This window comes from Gopherus flavomarginatus, chromosome 6 (assembly GCF_025201925.1).
Source record: "Gopherus flavomarginatus isolate rGopFla2 chromosome 6, rGopFla2.mat.asm, whole genome shotgun sequence".
NCBI classification, from domain to species: Eukaryota; Metazoa; Chordata; order Testudines; family Testudinidae; genus Gopherus; species Gopherus flavomarginatus.
The window spans coordinates 77243525-77263857 of NC_066622.1; the positions used below are offsets into that span (position 1 = coordinate 77243525).

Genomic DNA, 20333 nt, shown 5'->3' on the forward strand with positions numbered 1-20333 from the left:
TAAAATAAAGACACTGTGAATAAAGGGGGATGGAGTGAGAGTCTGCAGAGATCTGTGAAAGCAATACATTTGAGGAACTTCTTTCTCCATCATGGAAGTACCTCTGCACAGCCCCATTTATGGAGACTAACAAGCAGTCAACAGGAGGAGTTAGTCAGATAATGGCTGGGCCACTGCTGTCCCAAATCAGGCATAGGATGAGTCTGTGTGCTGAGAGAATAATGCTTTCTAAATCTGAACTCACAGCTTTAGTCATTTTAGCAACTGAGACATTTTGAAGGGAAGCCATAGAAGCAGCTGCTTCTCTAATGGGATATACTTTAAGCCCTCCTGGCCTTGGCATTTGGGCTCATTTATAACAGATTTGCATATAGGTTTTGGGCCATTTGGCAAATTTCTGGGCCATTTGGATTAACATGTGGATAACCAGACAGCACTATTCCCTTGGGCTTTTCCTAAAGGGCCAGAAACAGCCATGGTGATTTCTTAAAAGGATATCCAAATAGTAGGGGAAGGCATCTTTGACAGTCATACCATGCAGTGTAGCCTCTTCTGGCATAATGTGAGGCTTAGAGAAAAACTGGCAATGATATAGACTGGATTAGCTGTAAATCCAATAGCATGTTCAGGATTTAGGATCTGGGTGTAGCACAATATTAGCTTTGTGAAATAACCTGGGAGACAAATCTACAAACAGGGTTTGGCAATCACTACTCTCCTCACTGAGGAAATGGCCATTTAAAATGCTGTACTGGGTACAAGGAAAAGCAAAGGACAATCTTTCAGTTGCTCAGAAGAAGCATGCAATCTAGTAAAACCAGATTTAGAGCACTCAATGTCACAGGAAGATAAGGAGGAGGATAAATATGCAGCAGCCGAAAATCAGCTAGAGCCCTAAATATCAAAGTGATAGGCCAATAGACAGCAGCAGTCAATTGCCCTTTCACAGTTGCTACACAGAGAGAAGAGAAGGAAGCAGCAATTAGGGGAGATGATGCCCCAGGAACCTCCTCCATTATCTGACCCTCTTCTTCCCTGCCCCAGAGTTCAAAAGACCATCTCTGAGGTGGACCAAACTCTTCAAGGAAATGATGAATTTTAGTCTGCCTCTATTAAAGGGGAAGTCCTAGGAAGCTCACAAACATCCTTGGTTCTTGAGGATGGTCCTGTAATAAAAACCAATATACACAAGTGGGCCACAGTACCCCAGCATCTACAGCAGTGAAAATTGGGCAAAAGAACACTGAAATAAGCACACTAGGATCTCAAACCACAGGGGAAGCCCAGTGGCATGTGGTCAGACTCTTTAAGGAAGCAGACCAGGACCAGTCAGGCAAATCAGAGCAGTGTTTCATTTGTAATGAAAGAGGTGCCGGAGCTCAAAGAATTAAGTGCTGTGGTTCCAAAAAATTTTTTAAATTCATAATTGATGCAGCAAACCTACAGGTGCCACGGCTATGAACTGCCAAGCCTGGAGGTGCTGGGGCTCAGGTTTGGCAAGCCATGGCACAAATTAAGCACTGATCAAGGGAAGAATGGAATCTTCAATTACCTGAGCAGGTCTTCATGGCCTCTACTGAAACCATCTGTTTATAACTCCCCTTTCTTCCCCGAAAAACAAAGATCTAGCTTGAAGACTTTAAATGATGGAGAACCACCACACTCCAAGATAAGCTGCTATGGAAAAATGACACTAAATACATGTGCAAGTATCTATAGGAATAACTTGAACCTTTGCAATTGAACTGTAGCATACATTAGAAAACCATTTAGCTAAACCAAACAGGTCACATAGAGCTTTATTGGATACATAAGGCTTCAGATAAGATGTATATTAAACATATAATCCCTTCGTAGCTGAAGCCTCATTTATAAAAAGACAGATCTTATGTGGTCTGCCTTTGGTTTAGTTGAATGCACCTCAGCTCTGAAGAGTGACTGTAACGTTGGATTAAATGGTAGCTAGTTGAGGAGTTGTCTCACTGTGAGGGAATCCCTGACTGGCACAGGGCTACCGTAGCTGGCTCTGCAACACCCATTTCATAGGCCTCTTTGTGGGGCTGCACCCAGAAATTGAGACCACAGGAGAAACAGGCTCCCAGCGCCCCCTATCCAAAGCAACCAGAAGCAGTGATTACAGGGAAAGCCTGGCTTTGCTCCTCTAGCCCTGAGTTGAAGGGTGCTCAGTCAATGAGTGGGTATGGTGCATATGCAGTGCTGTCACACATAGGAGAGGTGAAGAATTGAGCATGCACAGTCGCTCTGTGAGGAGAGCATATGTGCAGTGAGGATGGAATCTTCAGTGAATGTAGCACATACAGGAACTGGGAGGGGATGCAGCATGCTCAGTGAGGATGGAATCTTTGGATATTTTAGCTGCTAAACACTAAGAAGTCTCTACTGAGCATGTGTAAACTGACATTTCTAAAAGTCTTATAACTTGGCCAAATTTGGGCAGATTTTCACAAGATCCGCACACATCCATGCCCTACCAATTTTTATATTCTTGCTTCAAAGCATGAAGGTGCTAGAGCTCAAAGAAAATGTCATCAGCATATTTTCCCCCTCACCTTGTTCTCACAAGCAGTTAAATAGTTTTCGCTGAAACTTTCCAAAGCAGTTCAGCCTCAGGCAGACACCTGGCATAGGTGATTTCTGCCCAAATGATTAAAGCTTGGCAAAGTTATAAGCAGCTCAGAACAGGGTCTTTGTAATAAGAAGAGTTGGGCAACCTTACTTATCGATGGTGCTACAAAAGATAAGCTGAAATATAACTCTGGATCCAAAATACCCAGAAACTTTGGGAAATTTGTGCCTGAGTCCAGATCTGAATTTTAGGGCCAAGGACCATCACATATATAATATTGAGATTATAGAGTATGTGTTTACATTTATTTACACGTTATATGCACAAACAATTATTAATTATTCTCTGCCCCCTTTTTAAGCTGATTTTTTTAGTCACGCTGTTTAAAGACTTCCAGGTTAAGTTCAAAGCCTGGGAATATTTAACTGTAAGCTTTGTCAATTAAAAAAAAAAAAATCAAAAGTCCACTCATGAATATTTATTCTAGTGACAACTGCGGTCAGAAAAAAGACTTTTTGCAATGGCAGTGGATACCTCAGCATTCACACCACACTAAACTCGAGCAGTATTTGCATACAAATATGTCTTAAATAATGTACTGAAGACATGATAGATACATGCATACCACATTCAGTTCTCTTTCTGGGTCACAAAAGCTCCTTCACCCTAGACCGAACATATTTGCTCCAATAAATCTCTGGGAGGCCAAGAACTTAAAAAGAAAAGGTTGTTGTGTGAAGGGGGAGAGACAGGGGTCAGAGGTGGTGGGAAAACCTCACATGAACAAACAGGTGGCATTCCTTGCTCATAGAAAAACCTATCAATGAAATTATTGCTATGCTGTTTTCTTTTTAGATGGGACAAGCATAAATTATACATCAGCTTTGCATGTGAGATTGCACTTAACATTAACCACAGAATTGTACTGATTACATGGCAACACCCCAGATGCTATTTAAACAGCATTGCAAAAACTAATAAGTAAATTCCCTGGTCAAAAACTGAGACGCCTAATCCATATGCAGCTATCTCTTCCCTCCTCAATACCGTATCAAAGGTAATCATTATTTGGGTATGAATTCAAACACCATATATTCAGAACTAGAAAAGCCCAGTCTGGCAACAGTGAGGGGTTGTACAGGCTGATGTGAATTGAAATGTTTTCCTGGATAAATGTGTGTGTTAAATAATACACAAATGTTTAAGCAAAAACTAGTGACAACTCATGGTAAATAAAGCCACTTTGTTGCCAACAAGGAGCTGCAAAGTGGTTCTGTTATGCTGTTTGCTGACCAACAGAAGCTAGATCACCTGCTTTATATAATTGTCACCGTAGTTGTGCCTACTCTACATTAAAACTGCATCTCATAGACAAAATGTCACATTGGATACAATTCCCTGCAAAGTTTATGCCACCTATTGATCTAATTGTGTCTGACAACCTAGCCATAGTATTCAAGATCTTTCAAGAAAACCTCCTGTGTTGAAAGCAATGTAACCAATTCAGAAGTTGTAGATACGTAAATGGTGCAACCCACTGAGACGGTAACTGTTTTCCAACCCAGTAGTTTGCTTTTAAAATATCCTCTCTCACCCTTTCTAAAATATGTTGCCAATGGAATAAGCCATTGGCCAAATTCTGCAGTCAGCATGCATGGAAAAGTCTGCTTCCATGGAAAAGTTGTGTAAACCTGCCATATGTTTAAAATGCACATGGATCTTTGCCTGAAGAATGTGTCCGGGGCACTACGGAGAGTGTGCTGCAGTGGGAACTCCCTCAAGCCTTTTATCAAAGACAGCATAATCCACTCCTCCTCCACTGAATGGTGCCAAGAAGGGTTAGACTATGACTCCACTCCACCATTTTTGACTTGCGGTCATAGCGCTGTCGCTGAAGTTCTGTTCTGAAAAAGCCAACTTCGTATCCCCTTATTTGGGGCTTTTGCAGTCCCTGCTGGGATGGAAAATTCCTCTCTACACTGGCAGAGTCTTTCCATGCAAAGAATACAAGGACTGGGATTGTTGCTAACCTCAATGCTGGGACACAATGGGGAGGCTTCTGCTCTTTAGCCATCCTTAATAGGACTAGCCAGAATGGAGGGGGTCTCTTACAGCAGGGAGGGGATAGAATTTAAAATAAAAATAAAACAAACCCAAGCATGATTAGAGAAGGATAATGATGTGAGCTTACTTAGTTTATGTGATAATATACACATAAGCACAATGAGCATAACAACATGGAGCTAAGTTGACGTGCATGAAACACAAATATTTACATTGTGGGTGCAATCAGAGAGGAGCCCTGATTTTAAAAATGGAGCTTCCACATGACCAAATAATCTATATGAGCCACAAATGAAAAAAAAAACCCATTCAGTGGGATAGGAACGCAAGCCTTCCCCGACAGCCCCCGATGCTGAGAATTAATGCTACCATGGCAGCATCAGGCTCAGATGTTGGTAATGATGGATTCATGGATAAGTTTAAAGGGTTGTAGAATGATAAAAGCTGGTTAACGTGATCTTTAGGGTCCTGGGACCTTCTACTGCCTGGAAGGAACTCTTGACAGGGCATACTCCTTTCTTCCATGTCACTGTGCCACTTTTCTACTGTTTTCACTGGGTGGCATGGGTTATTTCTGGACAGCTGGCATTGTAAGTGGCCAGAGAGTTACTGTGATGTTTGTAACTGATTGGAAGTTGGTTGTTCTTGCAGTGATGGAAATTCGAGAAAGCTATGGCTGAGTGTTAGTTTGATTTCTCCTCTGCAGCTATCCTCAGCTGATTTGCCTCGAGTGAACATTGTTCTTCCTAGTTTGCCTGGCCCCTCTTGCCCAGATTCTTCCCTCTGGATATCCTTTGGTGTTATGTGACATTATGTGTCTGTGACTGCACCAGACTGATCAGATACTTTCTGTTCCTTTGGATGTTGCCGCTCAGGAGCTATGTGATCCAGGGAACATTTTATGGGAATGCTGACTGATTCATGCACACAGCAAACAAAGGTGTGTGCCAGCTGAGAGCTAGGATAAGCTTCCATTGAGTCTACACTTTAAATCCCAGATTGTGAACCCCCAGTCTTGTGCACAAGGCTGGGAAGAAATTTCCCCTGCTTGCTCCTGATCCGCACATTATTGGAAAGGGCCATGTGTTATAACCAAACTATTCCCTTCTGCACCAGCCTATGGAAGTAGGCCAGGTCATTGGGGGAAAACTATCTGCTCTATGACCATTAAAAAACAAACAAATAAATCAAAACAAACACTGGTCCCCTCCATTACTATTTGCACACCTTCTGGAAGGAACTGACATATCAGATCACACCCGTGGTCCTGCTAGTCCAATACCCCAGCCAGCAGCAGATGTTTCGGACGAAGGTGTAAGAAACCCCATAGCAGGCGGCCCAACTAGGGAGGTCTTATCCTAATGACTAATAGTTAGAGACTGGCTTAAACTCTGGAGCACAAAATTTTATCTCCCCGCTTGTGACCCATATAAATATCCAATCCCTGTGAATCTGGCTAAATTCTTGGCCTCTGTGATATCCTGTGGCAATGCGTTCCACAGTTTAATTACTTTTTCACATAAGGTATATTTGCTAGCTCATGTACAAGGAGTTACAAAGGTTTGGATCTGATTCGGAATTCCTTCCTCCACTGCTGCTGATGACATTTGAGGTGAGCAAGTGATTCTTGTGGCAGCATTCACAATCCCACCATTTGAGAACATGGTTCTAAATCTATCAATTTACCAATGTGCTTTAGGTTTTCATTCTGTCATTAGGCTCTTGAGGGGAACTCCTACGGGCCTAATCCCGCACTTCTTGCTCAGGCTTAAGTGCATTAACTTCAGTGACAGTTCAGCCTAAGTACAGATTTTGTGCTAAACTGTACAGAGCAGCAAGGAGAGGTCACAAGAGGCCTTCCTTCCAGCCATGCTCTCTATGCACAGACGAGTCTTAATCTCAGTTCTCGTGTACTTCGAGGGTAAGTACTGCACAAGGTTGGTGCTTACAGGGTAACTCACTGCATCATTTAATAAGGTTTAACAGAGGCCACTCTTGCCTGCACTTCTGCAGGGACAAAAGATGGCTGGATCTACACTGAGAGTATTAAACAGGTTGTCTTAGGTCTGCTTACCAGCATAGTTGGTGTAAAATGGCCTTGGGGTACTTATGAATCAGGCCCGTAGACTTCATTGAAGACTGTAGGATTTGTTCTATGCCTTTATGGGAGCTGTGCTTGCCAATCCAAGGGCAAAAATCAGTTTTGAGTTCATTCTGGGGGGCTTTTTGAGCAAGAAAGCACCGAAAATGTAAAAAAACCTCTGTTTAAATTGTCTTTTCTTTTTCTTTTTTGCCATGTGGCATTTAGCTATGTTTTTGGCTGCCATCTGGCGTACACAGCAAACAACCCTGTCGGCCAGCATTTGCCATCATACCATTTTGCATGCAGAGTGAAGATAAGCCATCTCTGGCTATGTCATGTATAACAATGCAACTTTATTTGATGGAACTAGAACGCACAGAATTGTGTGGATTTAGCAATCAGCGATGAAAGGGAAAAAAGAAAAAAGGAAAATCAACACATTTAAAAAATTAAAATCTTGGTTCGTTCATTCCCCACAGCTTCAGATTTCCTTTGTGATACAGCAGGGAAACTATGTAACTGTCCCTTTAAAAGCCATCATACCAATCAGCAGGTTTAACTGTCAAGCAAGCTGATGTAAGGTTCTTTGAATTACTGAGTGAGGGATATTCTTCCTGCCAGGTCTTGTCCCTTGTAGGCATGGCAAAGAAGTATTATAGGGCAGTTCTTACCTTGGGAATTAGCCTGCAAGACCCCAATGCTGTCATCAAACTGCATAGATTTGATGTTGAGTGACGCCAAGATGCATTCCTTGTCCTGCAGCGAAGCATCATCAATATTATTCTGATTGGCTGACAGGATAACGCACATGTCGCAGAGGTTGATGTTGACAGCCCTTAAATCAGCCCGACTTAATGGCGTACCCTTTGGCATAGTGAAAAAAAAGAGGATGGAGGGAGAGAGAGAGGGAAAAAAAGAAAAACAAATTAAAGATTGAGAAGGAGCTTTGGGAAATTATTTAGCAAGTATCTTTTTTATGCTCTGACATTAAGCTGGTCTAACTATGTGCCAGGGAATAGGAGATGTGTGCTAATCTAAAGGGTAGTTGGTGCTGATGGCAGCATTTTAGGTTCAGTCTCAATACCCAGTCAAGCTATTACTGACAAACAAGAAATAGGAATAATGCCAGCATTCTACATCTCATCTGTGACTTGAAATTGTCTTGATTTAAGTCACTATCATGTGGCAACCTTTGGCTTTCTGAACATAACGAGGGGTGTGTTCTAAATGTCTGTTTATCTAATACCAGGTCATACAGGTCTCGGGCAAAAAAATAACAATTTAAACAGGAAAGCTTTGTGTGTCCTACACATTCTAACTGCAATCAAGATGAAGCTATTTTTCTAAAATGTGTACTACCTGGAGCAATACACAAGAAAGGTTAATCCTTTCCAACACATGTTTTTGGTGCTTCTACCAACAAAACACAGGGATATTTAAAGTTATGTGATTAAACCCTTTGAAACAGAAACAGGATGTTAAGTTAATGTGCACAATTCATATAATATTTTCTGGAGCTACAATTACCTATCAGAGAATGCAGTATTTAAAATGAAATGTTGTGGTAGTTAGTGGGTTTTTTTTCATAACTAAGGCAACCAAGATACAACACTTAACCTGCTACATTTTATACACAAGACAATACTTACTCTGAAACTTAGGATACGGACTATTTAAGGGAAAAGGTACTATGTCTAGGTACTAGGGGCAGTACTCAGAGCCCTGTGCAATAAAAAGTGGGTTTATGTGTGCCAGACACAGCTCAGTTAGCTTCCACAGATTGGTACACACAGACCCTAATGCTGATGGGGGCACTAAACATTCCCTTTGTCTGAGTAGTGTCCCTGGGTCCCAAGAGCCCAGCCCCAACTTCCTTAAACACTGAGTGACAAGACCCCAACCCCTCACCTCATGGTCATTCAAGCAGAACAAGCAGGAAGGATGATATCTGCTGATCTCCATGGAGCATTTTCAAGAAGAAGATTTTGAATGGCACAAAGGACAGTTAGGAGCCCCAACTCCATTCAAAATCAACAGGATTTAGGCACCCAACTCCTTTTTGTGCCCTTGAAAGTCTCCCCCCCAAATCCCTCACCAAAATCCCCCAAAGGGAGGTGGTTCTCCAAGGCTGATCAGCAGCAACCTGCTGCAGATCACAGCCACAGCATCTCCTAGGAGAAACAAGATGACTGAATTTTAAGCCTGGTGGAAAGCATGGTGCCCTAGTTTGCAGAGCCCAAGTCACAGCCCAGTGCACAACTCCAGGAAGCTTGTAAAGGAAAACTAATTCAATGTTTGTGTCTGTACTAGTTTCAGGAACAAGGCCGACTATCTGAGCTTTCACACACGAACATGGGCCTACTGCTGCAGTCCTTTATTCATACCACATACCTTCCCTCCCCTCCCACACATACATTGGAAGAACATTATTTAGGTTGCAAAGTCAGGCACTCAAAAGTTAGGAAATGCCTGATTTAAAGTTTTCATGCAATGGTAATTCTGCCGAATGTGTGTCCATCCTTCATACTAAATGAGGCAGTGGTCCCATAGAAAAAAAGTAGTGTGTAATCACGTAATTCAAAACCAAATCATAAAGCATATATACAAGGGAGCCAAATTTGAGTCTTTTGATCTAAGGATCAAAACCTTACAATATCTCCTTATTTTGTTAACAAAAATAACATTTCACATTGGACAGGTCTGTAGCAACAGCTGGATTCTGCTCTCTCACACATCATCAAGAATATTATCATCTAAGTTCTGATTGCTGAATCTTTATTACTGGTAAGAGGCTTGACTTTCCGATGTCAGGCTGAATTTGCAGGGCTGGCAGTTATGGGGAAAAAAATCTTTCACAGGAAAAATTTGATCTTGAAGCCGTTTGTGAGGCACTAAATACAGAACTATGCCATGTCACTGTACAGCAATTGCAGAACAGAAACAAAGATTAAACGACAAATCTTAGCTTTGGAGTAACCATGAATTGCAGTATATATTGGGCAAAGCTCCCTTTCCATTCAATAAATGCTGTCATCCCTACCCACATTAGGCTAAATGTATCACTGGTCTCTGTGAGCTTCTGGGCTTTGCATTTTTGTTAGTAACAAAAGAAAAATCTAAGAAATGGTAAACTTCTATTCTACTTTTTTATTCTGGTAGGTAAGGATTAAAGAATTCCAAAAGCTGAAACAATAGAACAGCCAAGTTTGCTTTACTGAACTTTTGTAAAGCGCAGAGCATCACTTCTGCTATCTGACCAAGGGCCTGAGTTTCCATTGCTTGTATTTTGTGAAGTCATTTACATCTGTGGGTGTAAAACCATACTGAACTGGAATTAATCATTCACTTACACTGGAGGTAGCATTCTGCACTCACCGCACAAGTGTGAATGATATGAGAGAGTAGAGAATCAGGCCCTTTGAATTGTGGACTCAGTGGATGAAATCTTGACCCCACTGAAGTCAATGGGTGTTTTACCATTATTATTAAAGGGAGCAGGTTTTCACGCACTGTATTTAGTAAATGCTTACCACCAAACTGTGAACCCTTTTAAAAAGGAAGGGCTCTTAATGAAAATGCTATGATCATTCTCTTATAGAAAAGAGAACTAGCAGGCCAGCATGTATCAAGCCTTTACAGTTATAGATAGACAAATAATAAAAATTGTTTTCAAAGGTTTTCCAGGCATAAATAATGTCATAAGTAAATACTGTCATTCTGTCAGAAAAATCACAACATCAGAACTGGCTACATGCAGGGCACTAGAGTGAATGTTCAATACATAACACAGCTAATACATTTGATAGCAGCTGAAATTCATCCTTGACAAGGGACTGAACACTGCTGCAAATTTCTTCTAATAAGGTCTCTCAGGGCTCAGTTTTCATAGCTATAGTAAAGGGGAAGGGCTAAGTCCTGAGGCCTATAAACAGACAAAAGTAAAAGCCTATGATCAAAGTCAATACATATCTGTCCAGTTGGTGTCTTTAAGTAAAAAAAAAAAGAAAAAAAAAGTATCAATATCGTGGCTTTGGACTTACAGGCAAGATTGAAACCTTGGGGAAGTTATGTAGTGTCTCCCATTCCCTTTTCAGATATTCAAGTGAACCCACAAACACAATGTGCTTGAGTTCATGGTAGTGAAAGTTGCTGGCTCGTAATGGCATCACTAGATTTCTTACTCCAATCAATGCAGACTTAGCATCCCCAAATATGCAAACGACCACATGACCACTTAAAACTGTCATCGCTGCTTCACTCCGGGTCTGGGGGGAAAAAAAACAGTAAGGGAAGGAGGAGATAAAGCAAAAAGAAGCATAAATCATAAACTGAATTCTAAACCAAGAAAAATGTACTTTCCTGTCAATATCATTCATGCACAGTGAAGCAGGATGACATTAGTAATTCATTATTATATTTATTATTTATCTTGCACGGAGTGTGGTCAGTGCTGTATAGACAGAGGGAAACATGATCCTTGCCACCAGGAGCTTGCAGTTCACAGACAGAGGCCTGGTCTACACCAGAAAATTAGGTCGGTTTAACTACGTCAGTCAAAGATGTGACCAATGTAAACTATGCCACACCCTTGAGCGGCATAGTTAAGCTGACCTAAGTCCCCATGTAAAAAGTGCTGGGTCAATGGAAGAATTCTTCCATCAACCTAGCTACTGCCGCTCACAGAAGTGAATTACCTGCGTCAATGAGAGAACCTCTCCAGTGGGCATAAACAGTGCTTACACTGAAGTGCTACAACTATGCTGCTGTAGCATTTTTAGGGTAGACAAGCCCAGACAGTATAATACAAACATATATTATCAAATTTTGGGCTCAGATATGTTGGTATAAACCTGTAGCACTCTACTGATTGGAGTTACTCTGGATTTAACTGAGGGCTAAATTTCCCCCATCATGCATTTGGTGATTTGATGGTGGATTTATTTCAGAGTTCAGGACACTATACTGTATGGTGAACTAGGGACTAAAAACTAAGAGAAAAGGCAGACTGGGGGGATGAGGTTCTAACCTAATGAGAAGCATGGAAGAATGTATCTTTCTGCCACTCTCATTTTGATGCAAAGGGACCTGTTCGGGATACCGATGGCTTAACTTTGGTATTCAAATCTGCACTGCTCTAGCACAGCAAAGCTTTATGTTCTAGTATGAGGAGTAAGAAGAATAGTTATGAATGGTAAAATACAACCAGTTAAGAAGCAAACAGTGGTCAACCTGAAAAAGAATAAAGTGACTATATTCAGGTTAATGTGTCCACAACTGGAGAATGAGGATATAAATGGAGGGAGTGTGGGAAACAAACCACAACTCAAACACAATAAGGTCTGGAGGGTAAAGGCCTGAGTCTCCTCTCTCATTGGTTATACTTACATCACTCTGACTCCACTGACTTTAATCCACTAACTCCTGACTGACACTGGTGTGAGAGCAGAATCAGATCCCCCTAAATGTGGGGAAACACTTCCAACAACTCTGGCTACAAAAGTATATAGAAAAGGATTCTATTTGTCCACACCCAGAGTTTTCTGTTTGCTTCCAAAGTTTACAGCTGGCATAAGTAAAATATTCCCTGGTCCAAAGTGTTTTTCTTGGACTGCCAGGACTCGTTCTAAACCTCCTGTAGCACAATGAGAATGTCAAAACCCAGAATGCTTTTCCAGCTCACTGCCATTTCATAGCAGTGTTGATGGGTTTGAGCTAATGATATATATTTTCAGCCTCTTGCACATTCCTTTACCCAGCAACGTAAGGAGCCTTAGTGTAAATGAGAATCAGGCCCCAAATGTTTTGAGCCGTTCTTGTAGATTTACAGATTTTTGTGTGTGTAAATGTTTTAAGACTATGGACCAGGATCTGAGCCTGTGACTGAGCTGTGCTTGATGCACCTCAAGGGAGGACTCAAAGATTTCCCCTATGTCCTTGGACAAGCTGCCACAGCACCATCCTTAGTGTAAATTGGAGTAGCCTCTGTGCTTAGTTTACACCAGAGGATTCTTCTGGAAGTCAGAAATAGCCATGGTGCAAGAACTTGACTAATAGTGACTTTTCACTGACAAGAGCAACTGAGGGGACGGAAGGAAGAATCTGATGAAGCACATCTAAATGGTGTTCAGAATTATCTGTTTATCTCAATGACAGAGGTTAAATTTGTGCTGTAATCCCAGTCAGTCTTGAAGGCAGCTCACATATTCAGATGACCATTAAGTAAAGTTATTAGCTGATGATGTCTTTCATATATGGATCCAGTCTTGGTGCTGTTGCATTCCACTAATGGATATCATCCTATGTGCATTAAAATTATGATGCTAGTGAGGTGGATATTCAACAAAACTTAGCTATGAGCTGTGAAGAATCGATGAATAAAAACCTTTAATGGAGGATAGTTCCATCAATGGTTATTAGCCAAGATGGTCATGTATGCAACTCCATGCCCTGGGTCCCTAAACCTCTGACTGTCAGAAGCTGGGACTGGATGACAGGGGATGGATGGATCACTCAAACTGTCCAGTCTGTTCTGTTAATTCCCTCTGAAGCCTCTGATACTGTCCACTCTTGGAAGATAGGATGGACTAGACAGACCATGAGTCTGACTCAGTATGGCCATTCTTATGTTCAAAGCAGCACATTTATTGAAGCTAGCAAACAGTAAATTTTTCTTTTTGTTAATCCATAGAGTAAACGTTTTCACTAGCTGTGGCTCCCTGCTGCTTATTCTTTACACAGACTCCATGGAATGCAAATGTAGAATATGTTGCAGAGGTACTCACTATGGAGCAGTTTTGGCCAAAAGGTTTCTCGTCAGTTTAAAAAAAAAACATATTCTGCTTTCAGTTGCACTGCTACAACTCCATTAATTTTCATGTAACTGAGAGCAGAATGGGGCTTTCACATTAAAAATATTCAAGGACTCAATCCTGCAAGATGCTGAGCACCTTGGCTTTGATACTGCAAACATTTAAGCATGCACTTAACTTAAAGCAACATGAGTAGTCCCATGCACGTGCATAAGTGCTTTGCTGAATCGGGACCTTACAAGACTGAATGCAAACTATGGTTCTTGACTGAAAGATAAGTATGTAAAAATGGCACTTTCCCACTTGACAAACCTAATCCCTAGGCAGGTTCAAAGTCATGTCTGCTTACTTGAATGACAAATGCCTTATACTGCTGTCAGCCCTGCACAGCCAACACAACTCTGGGGCAGAGAAGTGAATTATTTTCTGGTTCAAGCATCATCAACACAATTGTTTAAACAACTTCCAATTATAGGACAATCTGTGCAACCCCATCATCTTCAAATTATGCCCTTACTTGCACTTATGCAGTAAGGTTGCACCGATGTGCGCATAGACATAATTTGTGGACAGTGGACAGGTGTAAGTGAGGGCAGCCTTTTGCTCACAGGATCTTTATCACTGGTGATGATGCATGGAACAAGAAAGAACTCAGCGAAATTTGTAGATCTCAGGTTGAGTTTACAGAGCAGACAGTTATTGGGGGAAAACCCACATCTATTTACTTGCAGAGAAAAACTGATATGGAGTCAAGAAGAAATGATAAATGAGGAAACCCCACAATACCATTTGTATAGAAACACTTTTCACAGTAGAAGAACATGTTAAGGTCATCCCTGACTGATCTGTTAAAAATATTTAAAATATTACAGCTGATCTCTGTCTCCTTCCGTTATAATGCAATGTATAGTGATCCCTCTGTGTTATGAAGTAATGGACAGTAAGGTTGCCCCTCATGGCCTACTGAACACCCTGGAATGAATATTAATTTAAGATGTTCAGACCAAACTCTGGCTAACAATTTAGTCACTGCAATTGACTAGTTTATTGACTGTTTAAATGCCAATATTGCAGTTCCAAACAATGTCATGGTTATTATAGCAACCCCTGAGAAGCACGGGAAACAACCTTTTATGCCCTGATCGTTAGAATAAACCAGGGCTGTCACCATTATTGGTTACACTATGCAATAGCATAGGGAAAACGAAGACAGCGATCTCAAGAAAAGCTTTATAAACTGGGACAAAGTGAAGATTCACCAGGGAACTCATTTCATATATCATCAGTTTTGTGTTTGAGATCTGGAGTTAATTACTTGTTACTCTTAGGTATGAGTACATGAACACAAACAGCACAAACTTTCACTGAATGTAACAGATTGTGATAGGCCTTATTATTTTTAATTACTTGAGTCAGTTTGATGGCCCTCCCACTTTAACAAATGAAAAGAATACACATTAGACCCAGTACACTATGGGTAGAATAGCAGTACCATTTACTCAGGCTTGTTTGAGTGCTTTAACATGTTGAAAGCCAAGCGATACATTTAAACAGGGGAAAATTCCCATTGACTAATAAGGAATAATGCATTAGCACCTTGTTTCAAAGAGATGAATGGTACAGGGTGAATGGTCACCATAGCGCTGATCCTACAAAGATCTGAAGCACATGTACAATTTTCAGCTTCTGAGTAGTCCCATTAACCCATATGAAAATGTAGTCTCAGGATTTGGGGCCAATTTTCAGTGAAGTATGTAGGGTTATAGGCTAGTATACCCATCAGGGTTTGCCAGAATAATGGCTCGAAATCCATCCATATTGCATTTCTGAATTCAGATCAATGGTTTTTAAATGATATAGATAACTATTTTAACCCATTAAACATCTCATATTCCTATTGTCTAAATGGGCTCTCTTTGGATGGAACTTTGTAAGACATTCTTTTACGGCACCCACCAATATGACCTTTTCAATGTCCTTTCCTGGACACCAATGAAACATCCCCGTGGAGTCATATTTTTTCACACTGGCATCCATGTTGTCAATCTGCTCATTGCCGGGAATTAACAAGGGGTCATGCCTAGGGAAAAAAAGACAAGTCACAGATAATGTAAGTGGAAAATATTATGAATTATGGATGGGAAAATATCCTAAGAGCTATATCCAAACAGGGATAAAAGTCAAAAATGAAATTTATTTACGTTTAAAGAGATGTTTTCAACACATCTGTCTTAGGGGAAAAAAGCTAATAAAATAAGAAAAAATGTTTTTAAATGTTGGGTTGGGGCATGGAAGATTTTCAATAAGCTTTTCAGTTGATTTTAAAATGGTTTGTCACATTCATGTTCATAAATATTCTTTCTTCCTGATCCCAATCCCTCCAAAAAATAATATCAGAAGAGTTGCTATTAGCATCTGCAATGAAGTAGAAAGGATCAGAACAGAGCTCCATGCTGACTGACTGGCAGAAGTATGGAAAGCCAATTACTTGCTTTTACCACATACAACTTCTGACGTGATGCTCTTCACAGTAAAAGCTTTAACAGGCTGCACTTTAAATATTTTAGCAATTTGCCCAATCATATTTTGCTTTCCCAAACTGAAGTCCTTTAAAGATTCAGCAGTATGTCATTTTAGAGTAGACTGACTAACAAATGCCCACATCTGGAATACATGATTTTTTTTAATACTAAACAACAGTGTCCATTTTCTGTGACAACTGTATCTGTGGTAACCCTCTACGTGTTTCTGCAGCAGGATTTTAAAACTCAGGGCTTCTCAAAGGAGCCACAAATAAGAGACATTTTAATTAACTGCCCTCCAACAAATATAATTGTGTATGCACTTGCATACACACACACACACACACACACAATTTATTTGCTGAAAAAATTATTGAGAGAAGAGGGTGAGTGAGCTATCAAGGACACTACAAGATGCTAAATAAGAGCAGTCTTCATGATAGCATCATATGGCATCATTAGAATCAGTATAGCCTCTACAAGACACAGGGGGAACTGAACATAAAAACAAACAGGGGACAGAGTTTTGACTAAGAAAGCCCACATGTTCCCCACGTTTTTGCACAGAACTTTCTGTCACGAAGCTCCAGGAATGAGTTTTCATTTCAGAGGAAGAAATTAGTAATGTGAAAGGCCAGATATTCAAATGCAGTTGTCCAAGTTGTGCCCTTGAGAAAAAAAAAAGTGCCTGCATATTTTTTGCACACAAAAAGCCTGCACTGTCATGCCAAAGAAATGAGCTAAATGTGCTCAGAAATATTGGTCCATGCACATGACTGCATGTTTTGTGCAGGACATGGATGCACACACATTATTATTTTACAGCTTCTACATAGAACACCATATTTGAAAATTTAGCACGGCTTTTAATTTCTTTGAACCAACAGACTATAGTAAGGCTCTGCCTCTAGAATAGTCTATACAGGCAAAATTCTGACAGTGTATAAGCACAAGTTAACTCTCCCTGAATTGCATAACCAGCATAATATGATACTGTGCTAAATATGCTCACAAATAGGTGCCTGAAGGTGGCTTCTTTAAAACTTACTCACTTTGGCAGCGATCTGTCCTACGTAACAGGGATAACTGTGATGGAGTAGGGACTGTCTGTGTGGGGGATGAGAGAGCCAGGTAGGACTTTAGGGGAGGGACAGGATCTAAGCCTGTAACCTGAGACAGGTGGGGGGGAGGTATCACTCACTCACTCATGCCCATCACCCCAATCGGTGTGTCAGCACCTTTTGCCCAGGAAGCCGGACAAAGGAAGGAAAAGGGAGGAGCCGGCTGGAGGGGAGTTAGTTCAGTTTTGGTTTTGGACTGGGTGGTTGGAATTCAGGGAATCCCTAGCTGAGGACTAAGGTTCCTGAACCCCCAGAAGGACCAGATTGAGGGCTCCTGGCTGTGCCCACAAGCTCTGCTGTAACCTGCATTCCTGTTGTCCAATAAACCTTCTTTGTTACTGGCTGGCTGAGAGTCACTGTGAGTCCCAGGAAGAGGGGTGCAGGGCCAGACCCCCCACACTCTGTGACAATAACACATAATGTTTACAGCGCCTGATTGTGCCCCCACTGAAGTCCATGGCAATATTCCTATTCATTTCGCAAGCACAGACCCACAGAGAGAGTGAGCAGGACTGGAGAATCTACTCATTTGGTTACCCGTTTAAAACAAAGTACTTTCATGCTCTCTCCCAAGGAGGGAAGCAGTTCACCATGTGGCAAACACATGTGTAGTTGGTGAACTTCACCTGAAAAAACATTAATCACATGCATGGATTTGTACTGTCACTCAGCACCATAATATCTGAGGAGTGCCTTCCATATTAATCAGATTGGCAGCAGGGATGTCCCTACTGGTCTTCATGGAGACTGGCTCTGCCCCCTTTCAAGTTATAGAAAGGGTAGGGTCTCACTTTTGGGATAGGGGAGAGAGGAGGAATGTGGGGTTAGCAAGGGGTGGTTGATGCTGTGAGTGCCATTCTTCTTATGGTGTAAAAGCTGTATCAAGTAGGAATGTTGTGCAGAATTTCCTAAAGGTGGTCAGACTGTGGATTCATCTAATCTCTTCTGGAAGTTTGTACCACAGCATGATCCCCTCAATTCATGGTGCTTTGTCCCCAGCCATCTTGCGTCTCATTACGGGCTTTGTAATCTGCACTTTGTCCAAGAGGAGCACAACAATCCTGAGATTTTGTAGATGGAAATACAAAATATATCAATAGCTGCAGAACTTGTGTAATTGGTAAGAGGGTAGAGTGGGGTGAATACCAGCCCAGGAAACACCCTGCTTGGCAAAAGATACTTGCCATTTGGTTCCACTGTATCCTTTGCAAAGGCAAAGGATTGGGTCTTCAGAAGTACTTTTATGAATTCCAATGATAAGTCATCTCTATTGCAGATGGTTTAACAGTGTCCATAGTGGGAGAGGCTTTATCATCAGTTAGGAAATCTCCCAAGCCTTCCTTCACAGTCATTGTGGAATTTTAACAAGTGATTCCCCATGAGCCCTTCCTAGCACATCGCTGACATAAAAGCAGAAGTCACTAATGTAATCTTTCCCCCACACTTAATATGCTTTCTTTCAAATAATTAGGTACATTAAGGCTGTGATGTATACATTTCCCTTCATACTCATTAAGAAACAAAAGTTAAATGGTTGCTAAAAATTACTTCATTTTATTTTCCAAATAATTTTTCTTCTCTGCTTTCAGGTCTGGGGCTACATAGCCCTCTTAAGCTTTTATTCAAAATTTGAAGGCCTTGATTCAGTAAACCACTTAAGCAGATGCCTTCAGTTCAGCGCTTACTTACGTGCTTTGCTGAGCTAGGGCCTGGCCTCATACAAGAGCATTCATATGAGTTCATGATAGAAACTTACAACTAGAGCTAAATGAATTACTCATAGTAAACAATTTACCTGAGGAACGTAGCCCCTTTTTCTGTTTGTGAATTATTTGCTAACAGTCTTGGATTTTTGTGGATTTATTTGTTATTGATAATTGTTTGATTAAAACCTTATGTAAATATATTTCAGCCAATAGGCTGTTGACTTAGAATAGGCCTTTTGCTATTTGCGGTATGTAACTGGGCAATTAAGGCATGTGGTTGCGGTTTTGGTTTTGCTCTCTGTAAATGTGCAGGACTCACCCCTGCAGCACCTCCTGCTGGTCATCCATGGGAATTAGCTCACCAGCCCTCTGGAGTGCCCTCTGCAGGCCGGTGTCCCGCTGCTACTTGGCCCCTATATCCCTCCCAGGACCTGGTGCCCTTTGTCTTGGGCGCTGCCCCCTGGCAACACCGCCCCCAGTCTCAGGGTCTCCCCACCCAGGGGAAACCCCAACCCTCTATCCCTGCCTTGCCTCAGTCATGGGCTACTGCCAGTCACCAACTAGCCCTCATTCCCAGGGCAGACTGCAGTATAAACCACTCATCACTGGCAAGGAGGGTTTGGACCTGCTTCCTCTTCCCACCCATGGGCTGCCCCCTGAAACCTCCAGTACCCATTGGCCTTCTGCTAGGCTGCAGTCTGGGGATTTCCAGGCTAGCGCCTCCCCAGCTCCTCTGCCTTTCCCCAGACCTGCTCCACTCAGGCACTCTGCTCAGGTCCCTGCAGCCAGGTCCATCTCCCTCTACAGCTAGAGAGAGACTGCCTCTGCTGCTGGTTTCCCTAGCCTTTATAGGGCCAGTTAGGTCTGTTTGGGGCATGGCCACAGCTGAGGCTGTTTCCCCAATCGGCCTAGCTTTCCCTGCCACAGCCCTCTCCCAGGGCTGTTTTAAGCCCTTCAGGGCAGGAGCGGGTGACTATCCCGCTGCACTCTCTGATTGGGTATTATGCCATTTTTTATTGTTTGTATTACTGTAGCACTTAGGGGGCCCTAGCCATGGTGAAGAACCCCTTACTTGTAATCAGATACAGCCCTCTCCCCAACTAAGGAGCTGCTTTTAATATTCAAATTACTCTAAAGCCATGTGCATAGCGAGATTGTCTTGAAAACCAGTAATCCACAACAGGGGGAAGAATACCCATTGAGATGAATGGGTCAGTTCACAACTCTCAGAGCAGAGCGACTGTGTCAGGTTGAATTAATCTCCATGGGATGTTCCGATTCATTTGAAAACAACCCATGGAGACAAATGAACCACTTAATTCCTTTGTAAATCTCTCATGATGTGGAGGATTCTGCAGAGCTCCTTCCCTTACCCTAGCCCCTGAAATGGAGTATGGAGCCTCCCTCCCAGACTGAGGGTCTGGAGGAGTCAGGAGAAAGA

At 41.8% G+C, this 20333-nt stretch overlaps 1 protein-coding gene across 28 annotated transcripts in view; it reads right to left on the reverse strand.

Moving 5' to 3' along the window:
* KCNMA1 (potassium calcium-activated channel subfamily M alpha 1) overlaps positions 1–20333 on the reverse strand; it is an 886632-nt gene that overhangs the window by 62850 nt on the left and 803449 nt on the right. For all 28 annotated transcript variants that reach the window (XM_050960013.1, XM_050960012.1, XM_050960004.1 and 25 more), the window contains 3 exons: positions 15500–15623; positions 10775–10999; positions 7406–7598 (listed from right to left, as the gene is read on the reverse strand). In XM_050960013.1, the coding sequence (XP_050815970.1) occupies positions 7406–7598; positions 10775–10999; positions 15500–15623 (542 nt within the window). The remainder of the gene's footprint in view (positions 1–7405; positions 7599–10774; positions 11000–15499; positions 15624–20333) is intronic.